The sequence below is a fragment of the Pangasianodon hypophthalmus genome, chromosome 21, assembly GCF_027358585.1.
Source record: "Pangasianodon hypophthalmus isolate fPanHyp1 chromosome 21, fPanHyp1.pri, whole genome shotgun sequence".
NCBI lineage: Eukaryota > Metazoa > Chordata > Actinopteri > Siluriformes > Pangasiidae > Pangasianodon > Pangasianodon hypophthalmus.
The window spans coordinates 3,014,754-3,028,666 of NC_069730.1; the positions used below are offsets into that span (position 1 = coordinate 3,014,754).

The following is a 13,913-nucleotide window of genomic DNA, read 5'->3' on the forward strand; positions in this document are numbered from 1 at the left end:
CTTTATTAATAATAGTTTATTTATTTATTAATTATTTTCTGTGAACGCCATGTCGGACTGCAGCTTCATCCAAAACCCCAGCGCCCGAGTCTCTCCGCCTCTTCCGACTTTCACTTCCATTTGCGCAGACACTCATGAGGACATTTTGCACTAGTGCACTATTCTCACACACTTTCTGTGCGATTGAGGACGAAGCCGAGTGACACATGCTGTGGGGGAGGACATTTCGATCCTTACAGATTTCCCCCAAAAATCCGTTTCCTTCCAGGTTTCTTAGAAAGAGATGAATTTCCCCAACACTCCTGTGAGGTAAGTGCACACCTTCTTAAAGCAGCCCTCCCTGTCGGGGAACGTTAACATCCACCGAGACAGGCACTCAGCACTGTAAATAATATCTGTGGGGTCAAAATAAGACATTAAGTAGTCTAACTCTTAACAAGTTCTTGTCTTAGTACGTGTAATTTTCAGGAAAAAAACAGCCAAGAGTTCTGCTGTGTTCCTGAAACTTATACGCAAAAAAATGCAAAGCAAGTTTCTGAAGCTGGAGTCTGCGTGTGAGTTTATGCTAATAACCCACAAAAAACTAGAAAATGTTCAGAAAAAGGCCACAGAAGACTTTAAAAGTTCCTTTTTTTTGTTAATTCTATTAGATTGGTGCCTATATATAACCTACAGTTTATTTAAGAACACGTTGTTCATCAGCTGTGACTTCAGCACTCAAAAATGATGGATCCTTTAGGACATTTTAGAGGTTTTCATTAAAACTAAGGTTCTTGTAGGTACCAAAAACCTCTAAGAAGAGCATATAAGGGCTCTGAAAAAAACCTTCCAGCAGTCTTGGGTTTTTTTTTGTTTTTGTTTTGTTGGGTTTTTTTTTTTTTTTTTTTTTTTTTTTACAATGTATCTGTAGCTCTTCATGCACACTTGCAAAGACACACACATAGCATCCATATTGCTAGATATAGCAGTAGATAATACAGCATCCATAGCCCTTGAGTATGAAGCCGTTATAGAAAGCTTTACATTTTTAAGAGCATAGCGCCAGTTTTCCTTCACTCTCAGAAAAAAAGTATTAAACTGTGTCTTTCTGGTCGTTAAGGCTACATCTTTTGTACTTTTCATCTCTAAACTTGGATATAGTGTAGGTACATTTAAAAATGATTAAAAGTAGGCTACATATAGTTTTTACAGTAAAGCATTAAAGGTACACATGCACCTTAGGTTAAAGATACAAGTACCAAAGATGTACTCTTGAGGATACCACACTACACCTCACCTCACCTCACCACATCACATCACATCACATCACACCACTCAGAAAAAAGGTACTAAATCGTACCTTTACTTGGCCCTGAACTGGTACTATTAAGGGTACACATTTTGGTGTTTATCTTTTACCTGGAAATGTGCATGAAGTGTATTTTATAAGTATTAGCCTAATCTAAAGGCTAATTAAAGGTATAAAAGTGCTCCTGAAGGTCCAGTTCTGTCGGTTTCTTTAAATCATTTTAGAGCCACACTGCATTCACATTAGCAGGTAAACAGATCCACAGTAAAGGTACTAAAGATGCATGCTTGATGCATGGTACCACCCCAGTGACAAGGAAAGGTGCAGGTTAGTGCCCTTTTTTTTCTGAGTGCATGTCGCTTCAGTATCCTGTTATCGAAAATGTTGTATTTTTTTTTTTTTTTTTTTTTTGTAAAAACATAAACCCGCTGTGTCTTACAGCGTTTCTGCACGCGGCTCATATATTAAATGTATTATATAGACGGCAGTCTCACACAAAGAGTGTGTACCGCTGGGTGGATAAGTGGGGGTCTTCTATTGATAATACCCCCCACCCCTTTCTAATTCCCAGACCGCCAGTGAGGCTGGAGACCACGTGACCGCGTGCGGGGCGGTCGAACTAAAGCCATTTTGGGGACGGTGGTGTCAGTTTCTGAAGCAGCACCTTCCTTAACCAGCGCTGAACGGGAACAGAATAGCGATCTGTACCGGGATTTTACCATCCACCTTTTTGTTGTTGTTGTTGTTTGAGATCTGAGGATTCCTCCCAGCTTGTGGATCGGATCGGATCGGATCGGTGTGCGGGGCTTTTGCGGTGTAATGTTTTGTGTCTGCGTGTGAAAAGGCGTTCTCTCGCCGAGGCTGCGATGAGCGCGGCGGCTTTGCTACGTTAGAACCGCTGCAACTGACAGGCAGTGTGCACTTCACTCCAAGATGGCCGCTTGGTGCTTAACGCTGGCTTTTTGCTGATCCACTCTCAAGTTTCGTCGTGTGCTTTAAAAAAAAAAAAAAAAAAAAAAAAAAAAGGACTGGTGAGCGACTCTCGCGAAGCAGAGCAGGTACGTTCTGTGCGGTTGATTGTGCGTGAATACGGACTTTACTCCGCGTTATAAGCTGTCTATGCCTTCTGTTGCACACCGTCACAATGTTGCGTCCTGTTTGTAGATCTCAGAGCATGCACGAAAAAAAAAGCATTTCTATCCGTCACAGATGATTGTTTGCTTGAAACGCACGTGTGTGTTATTATAAAATGTGCGTGATTCACTCAGAGTTGTTGTAAAGCTGTTTGTCGTTCACGCGCTTTGTGCGTGTTGCATCGACTTTGTAAGTCGGATCGCGCAGAAAAAAAAAACCGCAAACGCCATGAGTCACGCACCCGCACCACTTTCTCTCATTTGTTCTTGGCAAAATATTAGACAAGTCTTGTTTCAGATTATACAGCCGTGTTGTCTAGAAGGTGCAGATTTCCAGAAAATCGACATAACCATGTTCTGCTGTCGCAATCCGATTTTATTAACTTAACTTCACACGGTGGTCCCTGCTTCTTCTGCTTCTTCTGCTTCTTCTTCTCCTTCTTCTTCTTCTTCTCAGTGGTCTTATGATGAACTGTGCGGCCTGCGACTTATTATAGTTGACATACAGAATTATTGTCGCATTTGCCTCTCTGGCGGTTTTAATAACACTGTAATGACTCAGATGTTTGTAGCAAATTAAAGTTATGCGCCTGGATTTGCCTTGAACAGCAAACTGAGATAAACAGTGTTCAGATTCTCACAAGTTCAAATCAGTAAAATGGCACAGAAGCAAGCAAGTGCTTGTCTGTAACAAGTTATTCAACACACACTGGATGCAAAAATAATTTTTCATGAAGAAGTTTCAGTCTAGAAATAAAACGGCGGGTGAAATAAAAAATGACACTCCTCTCAGAGTCTAAGAGTTGTACAATCTTCCATAACCTGGGACTTGTCAGGTGAAGTGAAGTCATCTAATAAGTTTAAAAGCAGATACACTGGATTGCCAGGTTATTAATTATTGGATCTGTATAGGATGCATAATACATAACTGACAACTCATTGCCAGATTATTAAGCAGGTCCACCAATCTATTCTCATGTCTCATCAAAGAACACCTTCTTCATCCTCCACCTCCCTTAGAAAAGATGTGTATGACAAGCATGGAGATGTATCTGTAATCTGTAACATGTAATCTGTAATCTGTCAGAATCCTCATCCCTAACTTTAATGTGACATCTGACTGATTCCTGACATGTAACCTCAATTCTGCACAATCTTTCTTCCTTCTAACAGGCTGGAGCTTCTCATTTCAGGTCAGATTATACATTCTAGATTATAAAGGGAATGAATGACAAGCAATTAGCATCAGATGAGATGATGAGCATAATAAGGCCATGAGGTCAGAGAAAGTTTTTCGGCTATAGATGGCGTTAAGTCTGTGATTTAGGCTAAGAGCAGTCAGGCTGTAAAGTGGCTACAAGAAAATTTGACATTCTGAGGATGAAGAATAAGATCTGATGTTAGGACATTGATGATTTTTTCTTAATAAAGACAACGCAAGACAGTGGTGTTAAAATAAAATAGTGTTTTAAAAAAGGATGCGGCTCTGGAATGTTCTCATTATTATTGCAGTGTATGAATATTCAGCAGTGTATGAATATTTTTCTTTACAGCCTTTTCGGCTTTGTCTTTCTTGCTGAAGAATCTAACAGGACTCGAGGTTCAGCCTAAATTAACGGCATGTCATCTATTAGCTATTATTTATGTATTTATTATTTTTTTTAAATAAGAGCTGATGAACAGCGTGCAGATCCAGGATGTGGTATTATTTCTGGCGCGTGCACACCCCGGTGTGTCTGTGTAAAAGACGGCGTGCTCGCGCGGTGCGAGCTCCCGGGCTTCCTCCTTCCGACTCGGAGGAAACGACAAGGAAGGCGGGGTGCTTATTTACGCGCGCTACCTTTTTAAACCCTTTCTACAACTATCCTAGCGGGGCTCAGATGTCAGCAGAGACGCAGACGAAGACCCGAAAAAAGACCGACACGCGTTTATATCGAAATATAGGAGCTAAACAATGGCGCTCGTGCCGAGACCGTGTGGCAAAATGGCAGCCGTGGTAGCGCCTTTCAGTCTGAAACATATGCTGCATCAGAGGGGAGTAGTGAAGCATGGTGTAGTTCACTGCGCCTTATTAATGCTCATGTGTCATAAACTGATGGACCGGTGAATCCGCACGGCTCTGCACCGACTGGCAAGGTGCCAACTATAGGCTAAGCGGTCGCCATGGCAACAGCGGGTCTCGGTAACCCGTAGTCTTCCTCATCACGGTGCTCCCTCTCCCTCTCTCTCTCTCTCTCTCTCCCCTGACCCATAGTCTTTAGCTGGTCTTGACGTGTGACCATATTATATGTCGTGGATTTGTGTTTGGGTGACGCAGCCCCAAGCCGATGTCTCGTGCAAGCCGCCAGATGTACGCAAATTTCATTGCTCTTCCCGCACAACACCGCAAGTCACGCGTGATTAGTCAGCCTAGTGACACATATGACTGATCCCCCAAACCGACTTGTCTTTGCACCTCAGTACAGCTCGAGTTGTCCTTCATGACAGTCCCAGCGCTTACAAGCAAACACTGCTTATCTACGAATAAAAATGTCTAGAATATACACGGAATAAATAAAACACGACGGGTCATGCTGTTACAGGAAAACAATCAACAGCAGGGTGGTGTGGTGTGGACAGACGTGAAGTGTGTGAAGTGGTTCATTCCCTCTAGAGCATGCCACATTCATTTACCAACCATTACAATTTTTATTTATTCAAATAACACGACGTGCGTTTTATCCATTTATAGTTACATTTAATATTCCATGAGGCAAATTAGTTCTTGTTTTCGCTTTACAGCATTACAGCAGCTATAAACAGTAGTTCCCTCACTAGCTTGTCTTTTTATCTTTTTTGTCTCTCATGAAATTAATAAGACAAAAATAAAACACATCTTGTCATGATGTCCATAAACCTCCTCCTACAAGCATAACCTCTTCTGTCCTGAAGACTTGTAAATAATGTTAAATAAACATCTCCTTACAAAAGATTCACTGTATAAACAATTATTCCTTTTCTTCCTTAAATAACAGCACTTCTTGTTTTTTTTTTTTTTTTTTCCAAGTATATTATTAGGTCCAAATGCGCATTATAGAAAGCTGTGATTTGCAGCCGGCACTACTGTCCCAGCTTCTGTTAGAGAACATTAATCAGCTCCTTCTGACCAATCAGAATCGAGCATTATTAGCCTCCTACAAGTTTTTATAACACTGTAATTAATCAACTAAATATTGGAACTGTATGGCACTTTTAACAGAGTTCAGATGCTCACAGATTCACAGATTTATTCTTGCTGCAATATCAGTAAGTTAAAATAGCAAATATAAGCACACAGTATATGAAACTATTATGTCCAGGGTGTGCAAAAAAAAAATTGGAGAAATAGAAAAGTGGATAAAGTGAAATTTACCTCCATAAACGTCTGACCTGTGAAGATCCAGGAAGTGATGTGCAATCCTGAGGAGACAGGAGACAGGTCTAGCATGAAACCATTATCATGATTCTTCATCTCTTTTAGAAAAGAAGCAGAAATTGTAAGAGGATAGCTGTAAGCTGTCGTTTCTTTCAACTTCTCAGGTTCATTCTTGACCTACTTTGTTTGGCAGAAATGTGCACATCACACACACTGTACTTATGACGTTAGAACGTATTCCCAGTAATTTAAAGCTCATCATTAAGGTTATTTATAGGCGACGTGCGATAATTACAGCAGCATACTGCTGACTCAGCGCGTTAATGAAATCAGATCACAGCTTCACACCATGGCCTGTTAGTCTGTAATCTGTCATTCATGGTCATTACAACGTGCATTTTTAAAATCACATTTACATTTACAGTTTTTAAATTTACATTGGGCAATAAATTCATATGCTGTGCACTCTGAAACCTCAGGAGCAAACCTGTTTGTGTCTCGTCATGTGGCCTCATGGCTTCTACCAGTTCAACCACAAAACGTCTTATATAAACACAATTATTCCAAATTAACCGGCTTATTAGTTCCAGATCACAAAAGGAGGCCTACAAAGAGAAACCACGTCCATAAACAGGCTGTATAAAACTGCTTCTACGGCATCTTAATTAGCAGAACCTCTGGGCAAGATGTTCATTTTTAATTTAAAAAAAGAAAAATGCGCAAAACTTTATAGTATCTTTTCCTTTTTTCGGCTCATTGATAAGCTGCTGAACTGAACTGACAATAAACTATATATCTGTGGACAGATGACTGAGGACTGATTACTGCAGTTTCAGTTATACAACTGTGAAAAAGTGCAAGAGTTTGTCCACAAAATAATGTAAATGCCAGTTCCCATGGGCTTACCTGCATGCACACTAGATCGATGTGTATTTTTCAAATTCAATTCACGCATTTTTGGAAGACAGGAAATAAATTTGGATTCGGTAAAATGCTTAGTATGTCCCAGGCATGATGTGCAAATTGCTCAGTCCTCCTTCACTTTATCTTTTCTTTCTTTGTTTATTTTTTTTTTCTCTTGAGTCATGCACAATCTTAGCAAACGTGCATAAATGAAAGTTATCTAATAGCTTAGACACCCTGTGCATATGAGAAAATGTCTGTAATTAGCCACAGAGTTACAGACATGTCAGTGAGTGTGGAAGCTCTTATGCCGCAAAAACGCAGCAGACTAAACCATTTTTACAAAAGAGAGAAAATATAATCTTGTCTGATGAGTTGCATAGACCCACATTTTGATCCTCATGGTTTGGTAAAATAGCTGTATTTCAGACGGTTTTATTCTGCATGTCAGTGGACCTTTAGTTAACCTTCCTAGGCCTCTCACCAGGCCTGGGTCCGGGGTCCAGGACAGCTTTTCTGGAGTGGACTGTGTGATGTGAACCTGTCGGGCTAGGTCATAAAAAAGTCTTTTTGAGTAGATTATGAGTTTTAAAATAATGTTTAAGGACATGCATATGCATTAGCCTAGCAGTATGTCTGTGAATAAACTAATAAAAATGTTAGGATGCATGGAGAAGTCTTTAAAAGTCAGGACACTCGTGTCATTAAGTGCGCTTTTGGGTTTGAAATAAAGACACAGCTTGCAAGACTCGAAACAATCGAACAGCTATTAACTGAACACAGCACTTCGGTTGACGAGTCTCGTGTGTTTATCCGCCAGGTGCGCGAGCCTCATGACGATGCACCGAACCACGCGGATAAAGATCACGGAGCTGAACCCGCATCTGATGTGCGTGTTATGCGGCGGCTACTTTATCGACGCCACTACCATCGTTGAGTGTCTTCATTCGTGTAAGTACATTAACTACGTTACCGTGTGTGTGTGTGTGTGTGTGTGTGTGTGCTGATCTGATTTTTCTGGTTGTTTTTCTTCACAGTCTGTAAAATGTGCATCGTGCGGTATTTAGAGACCAGTAAATACTGTCCCATATGTGACGTACAAGTTCACAAAACCAAACCACTTCTCAATATCAGGTACAACTTTTTATTTCTATAATAAAAAGACCATTTTCTGTATATTATTTATGTTTGACTTTATACCTATTAAGCCACGTAATTAAGCTACAGCTGTATAATTGCGTGTATTGCGCATGCTCAGAGGTGTGTGCCAACTGCAAGTAAATGCTGCTGCCTTGACCTACATACTGTATATGAGGGGAAAAAATTCTTTATTTGGGAATTTTAAATGTTCTCTTGCCTTAGATTGGAAACATTCCTTCATACATACACTTTAAAAAATAAAGGTACTAACTGGACTTGGCACTTGGATGGGAAATTTATAGCTTCTTTACAGCATTCAGCACATGGCCTTATCCAGAGTGACTTACAGAAGTGTGCTGGTGTCTCTATCAAAAACACTTCTTCATGGTAGTTCACTAAGTCAGGGACTGCGAGTAGCATCAGGCTAAAAACCCTGTTGGGGAGGTTTTGTACCTTTTGTATGTATATTTTATCTGGAAAAACGCACATGGTGTATGTTCAGCTTAAAGGTAAAGGTTTAAAGGTATATGAGTAGTCCTTACTGTCCAATTATCTACCTTAAATTATTTAAGGTATAAATAAATAAGCTACAAAAGATGTACTTTTAATGGTGTCATCACAGCAACAAGGATACAGTTTGGTACTTTTATTTCTGAAAGCGTAGCTAGTAGTTGGAAATTATTCATTCTGAACCACAAAATCCCCTTTTGTGGTGTTTGTAACTTGAATTAACATTGTAGAGGTAATCCAGCTCTGAATCTGCCGTATGTGGTTATAACTATTCAGACGAACATTTTAGTATTTAAAATAAACTAACATTTACACATCATTTACATTGCCTGTGAATTCCAGGTCGGATAAAACCCTTCAGGACATTGTGTACAAGCTGGTGCCTGGTCTGTTCAAAAGTAAGTGTCTAATGTTGGCAAAGATTTTGTAAAATAAAAAAACAATGTTAAAGGGGAAGAGTAATAGCCTAGCACATACATTCTAGTTAGCATGTGCTTTCTCAGCAATGTGTATTATTATATGCATTAAGCCACAGGTTCCCAACTCTGGCTCTGGGGATCAAGCTGTCCAGCACATTTTTGTGTTTTCACTGCTCTACACACCTGATTCAACTAATCAGCCCTTCCTGAGATCAAATGGGTGTGTTAGAGCAGGACATAGGGCTCTCCAGGACCACATTCGGGAACCTGTGCATTAAGTAATGGCACCAGTTCGAAGAATTATTTCATATATTTAATTGTTCCACCACGGAACAATTTATGTTTTGTATTTCTTCTGTGTTGTTATTCTGATGATCTAACATTTGTCCCTCAGATGAAATGAAACGAAGAAGAGATTTTTATGCAGCACATCCATCCGTTGATGGTAAAAGCAGTTAAAAGAAATCTAAAAAAATAATAAAATCCCCTTTTGAGTCAGTGGAAAGTGAATCAGACGTGTACTGTGTTTTCCCCCAGCCGCTAAAGGATCGAATGAGGATCGGGGAGAAGTGGCTGACGAGGACAAGAGAATCATTGCTGATGATGAGATCATTAGTCTCTCGATTGAGTTTTTTGATCAGAACAGGTAGGTCCAGTTCAACAACCTCATTGTGGCTTCTCATTATCATCAGCAGTGTCAGATCTACCAGTTTCATATTTAGAGTGTTTCTGGGACGTCAGGTTTTGTATTAATCATGCTGTATTTAAAAAAAAAAAAGATAAAATATATATCTTTCACATATAATTCACATATAGTGAATCATTTGCTTAACTGTTGTCAGATTTGGAAGTGGTGATGGGGAAGACAAAGAACCCACAAAAGAGGTAACTAGTTCTCAAATTTTCTTTCCAATGTACAAAAAAAATTAAACAATATAAACATTCAACCCATAAAATTCTTCAAGTCCTATGAATGATTAAATTAATAATTATCTCATTTCCTCAGTCGAATGTAAAGCGATATTTGCAATGCCCGGCTGCTATGACAGTGATGCATCTCAGAAAATTTCTCCGAAGTAAAATGGATATTCCATGTAACTTCCAGGTGAGTTCTCCATAAACAAACTGTTATTTTTGTATTGTTCTGACTACTTGCAATTGTAATGAATCCCTGAAGTCTTGCTTTAACACACTGATAATGACACTGGACCCAGTATAACATATGACACATGACATATGATGAATTAAAAACTAAGTAAAACAGAATCTAAGCATGATGGACTTTTTGCACTTTCAGATTGAGGTCATGTATGAAGACGAGCCTCTGAAGGATTATTACACATTAATGGACATTGCCTATATCTACACCTGGAGGCGGGTAAGAGAAATACTTTACTCCTTTGCTATGCTCTGGTCCTACTTACTTTTAGTAGTTTTCTAGTAGTACTCTGTCTATTTCTAGTCCTAAACACCAAATGAGAGTAGTTTCAGAGTAGTTTCCTATGGAGGAAGTTTTCAGTATTTAATTCTGTGTACAAGTGACTAGAAGGTTGTGTGTTCAGCAGTCATCTGTGCTTGGATTAGATTTGGCCTTACACATAAATCACTTTGGTTCATGTTTTACTTTAGTCCAAATTGATGCTTTATGTATGTCCCTTCAAGCTAATACTGTAAATCTGTCATCGCTAACAGAAGATAAGAATCTGGGCCAGTATTTTAGCACCCAGACCTTGTAGGAATTCAAATGAGCAAAAGTTATGAAGTCTTAAAAAAAAAAAAAAAAAAAAAAAAAAAACAGTTTTGAAAATCCGACTAATCTGCTTGTCGTTTTAACAGAATGGTCCACTGCCTCTGAAGTACAGGGTTCGTCCTGGCTGTAAGAAGCTAAAGCTAAGCAGCGCACCAAGCTGTGAGACAGCAGGTCAAAAACCTGAAACGGAAAGTGACTCGGGAAGCGAAAAGCTCAGCAGCCCAGTCCTTCATGCTCCTACACCTTCCACATCCTCCTCTCTGCCTAGCCAGAGCGCTCCGGTCAAATCCTCACACTCAAGCTTCTCTCATCTCTCACCAGTCAACGGAGTGTCCAACAAAGCCGGCCCCAATGGCCAAGTCTCATTCAGCAACAAAGCCAGCAAGGGCTCAGTCAATGGCTCCAACTCTCTGGGGTGACAAAAGGACTAATGGACACGAAAAGCCATCAAACGAAGAGCTGCAAACTCGGATGCGAAGTTTGTAGGAACTTTAGTGAGGGACAGTGATCTTGTTGGATTTCGGGAGAAAAGCTACGACTGCTAACTCTGTCCCTTATGAGTTAGCACATGCAACTTTTTATGACTTTTTGCAATCGGGAGCTGTTTTCGAAAGGCAGTTTCTCTACCGAACCACCTTTTCCTTTTGTATTATGTATGTTTAAGTATGTATGTTAAGTATGACTTCTTATGTTTCTGTTAATTACTAAGATTTCATTGGTTGAATAAAGATCATGAAGTATATTTTGTGCATGAAGAACCCAGGATGAACGCCAGGAATCTTCTATTGTATAAACTCCAAATCATTCACGTAGGTTAGGGCATCAGTGTGTAGAAATTGATTTTTTTTTCTTTAAACAGGAAGCAACCTTAAATGAGACATGCACAGTTGGTCATAAAGATGATTGATTGTTAGAAAAGCTATTAAGGGCTTTTAAGTTCTCCTCATATTTTAGTTAAGCGTTAAGCTCTGTACTTTTCAAAAAGAAACATAAAAAAATGAAGGATCAACTAGCAACTTTTGGAAGTTCTTGCTGAAATGAATCGAAATTAGAGTTCCTTAGGAGCTGTTCATGCTTCTGAAAGATCTTCAGATGGTTCTGCTGGTGAGGAAACCTAAAGAAACTCGAAGATCTTTCAGGAATCATGATGAAGTACGACCTGTGAATAGTCGCTTCCTTTATTCTCACATCAGTGGACATTAGAAATGACCAGATTAGATTTATTTCTCATGCCTTAGCATATTTCAGTGTATTTTTTGTCTAAGAGGACATTTCTCTTAATGTCTTTTGTGCTCCAGAAATGTCTAACTTTCTTGACAATTATTTTTGGCCGACACTTTCAGGCCTGTGTATCGTTTTCTGTTGTACAATATAAAACCTGTATCTGAATAAACATTTTACGTTTTTATTACTCAAATGTCGGCTTTTGATCTGAGCCTCATCAGTTCCTTGCCTGGTGAGTAAAAAGTCAACAATGATGTCGACTTAGCGAGTTTACTGATAGGCTACATGCTTTTATTACTGACGGTGGAAAGTTTACAGCTTGTTTTTGAGGGGAAAAAAACGACTTAGCATTAAAGCTAATTTTCGGGGAAATGTCGTCGGGAAGTCTGTAGCATGAATAAACACGTAGTTTCCCGTTTTTTTCCACTTTATTATAAGAATACCGCGGTAAATTTACTGTTTAGCCGGTGCTTTCGGTCGGTTTAGCAGCAGCGAGGCTTCCGTAGCAAACCAGCACGCCCCCCTTTTCAGACTTTTTGGAAGTTTCCACTTCATCCCCTGTTTATTAATTTGGTTGCGTCCGAAACGACCCGCGAAAAAAAAAATCCTGAGGCGACATTTTGATAAACAATCAGCGTCTCATTTGCGCAGAAAAAAAAACAAAAAAACAAATAATTCACGAAAGTTTGAAAGCCACGACGATTAGTCGTTTAGTTAACCTCCTGTAACTGTTTTTTTTTTTTTTTTTTTTTTTTAATTTCGGTTTAACGGCTCGAGCAGAAGATAAAGTGTCACTGAATCAGCGCATAAGCGCACGCGCGCATATAAACCAACTTATAGACTAGCACTTATAGAAAAGCCCACATTTCTTTTCTTTTCTTTTCTTTTAAATAATATAAATTATACTACGTTAACCGTGTTAGCTAGAAAAGACAAGATATATTTTATTCCTGGTACTATATTCTTAAAATTTCCCCTTTCCCCTCTGTAGTGCTGGACTTCCCTTTATGTCTACAGTTAGTTTATGTTTAGAGTTAGTTCTTTTTCCTCACACTAGTTTCTGTTATTTTACTATTTTTCTTCTGAAAATTAGTTTAGCGACAGGATGAAACTTAACAAAATATATTGTTTTTGGATTTGACAATGAAGTAACATTATTTCTGGAGAATAATTAAGTCCCTTGCAGGCATTTTAATTATGATTATATTTATATTTTTTGACGTTGTGTAATTAGGCCGAATGAATGAATGAATGGACGAATAAATAAATAAATAAATAAATAAATAAATCGTGTTCTGGTGTCAATGTGATCTGGGATAAATTTTCCAAAGGCATTGCAGCTTCATGATTCTTGTTTAAAGACAGAGAGAGCATCACATTGAACACTCTCTCTCTCTCTCTCTCTCTACAATGCTTTGGGGGAATAATAACAATAATAATAATAATAATAATAATAATAAATGTCGAAAATATATCATTGTTAATTAAGAGAATGGCGTAAACATAGTCGGATAAAAAATTCTACTTTTTATTTATTTATTAATTTATTCTTTTCTTTTCTTTTTTTTTTTTTTACAGGCCTTCACAGGTTTAAAGAGATCACCTGCATGTGATCTAACTATAAAACTAGTTTTAAGTCGCCTGAGTATGAGCTGAAATATTGGAAATAGTTGCAGGTGTATATTTATTAGTGGAGGAAAGTGGTGAATATGGATAAAGACCGTTTAATAATCCTGTTCTTTCTCCAGGCATCAGACAGGAGTGAAAGGTTTACAGCTGAAAGACTTGACCTCTTCACACTGCAGAGTTTCTACAGAAGGATTTTATCTGCGTCTTTAAAAGTCAAAATCATTTATTGTTCTAAAAATTCTGTCGAAATAATGAATGAAAGCCAGAACACGCATGTAAAGAGAAAAATGCGTAAAAAAGACAATTAGTTTGCCTTAACTTGTCCTGTCCTTGAAAAAACAAACAAAAACAACAACAAACAAACAAACAAAAAGCCTAGAAGTGGTACAGAGTCATCTGCCATCCCAGCTGGTCACATATTCAGCTACTGTTAACACAAAAGCACAAATAACTCACCACAGTCCAGAAATCTGCAGCCAGACGGCAGCCCCAGGCTGAAACTCTACATTAAAGCCAGTGGCTC

At 38.8% G+C, this 13,913-nt stretch overlaps 1 protein-coding gene across 1 annotated transcript; it reads left to right on the top strand.

Moving 5' to 3' along the window:
• Positions 1-1,889: 1,889 nt before the first annotated feature.
• On the top strand, positions 1,890-11,954 carry bmi1b (bmi1 polycomb ring finger oncogene 1b). Its single transcript, XM_026940823.3, has 10 exons — positions 1,890-2,346; positions 7,539-7,669; positions 7,756-7,852; positions 8,711-8,766; positions 9,182-9,232; positions 9,325-9,433; positions 9,630-9,672; positions 9,794-9,892; positions 10,085-10,165; positions 10,624-11,954. Exons 2-10 carry the CDS (start codon positions 7,552-7,554, stop codon positions 10,954-10,956), a joined length of 987 nt encoding a protein of 328 aa, XP_026796624.1. The 5' UTR covers positions 1,890-2,346; positions 7,539-7,551; the 3' UTR covers positions 10,957-11,954.
• Positions 11,955-13,913: the final 1,959 nt, after the last annotated feature.

Bases quoted from the DNA above. Each gene is read 5' to 3' on its own strand.
- bmi1b (XM_026940823.3), top strand. From the start codon at position 7,552: ATGACGATGCACCGAACCACGCGGATAAAGATCACGGAGCTGAACCCG. The intron at 7,670-7,755 runs GTAAGTACATTA...TTTTCTTCACAG, and splicing joins CGTTGAGTGTCTTCATTCGT to TCTGTAAAATGTGCATCGTG. The intron at 7,853-8,710 runs GTACAACTTTTT...TGTGAATTCCAG, and splicing joins AAACCACTTCTCAATATCAG to GTCGGATAAAACCCTTCAGG.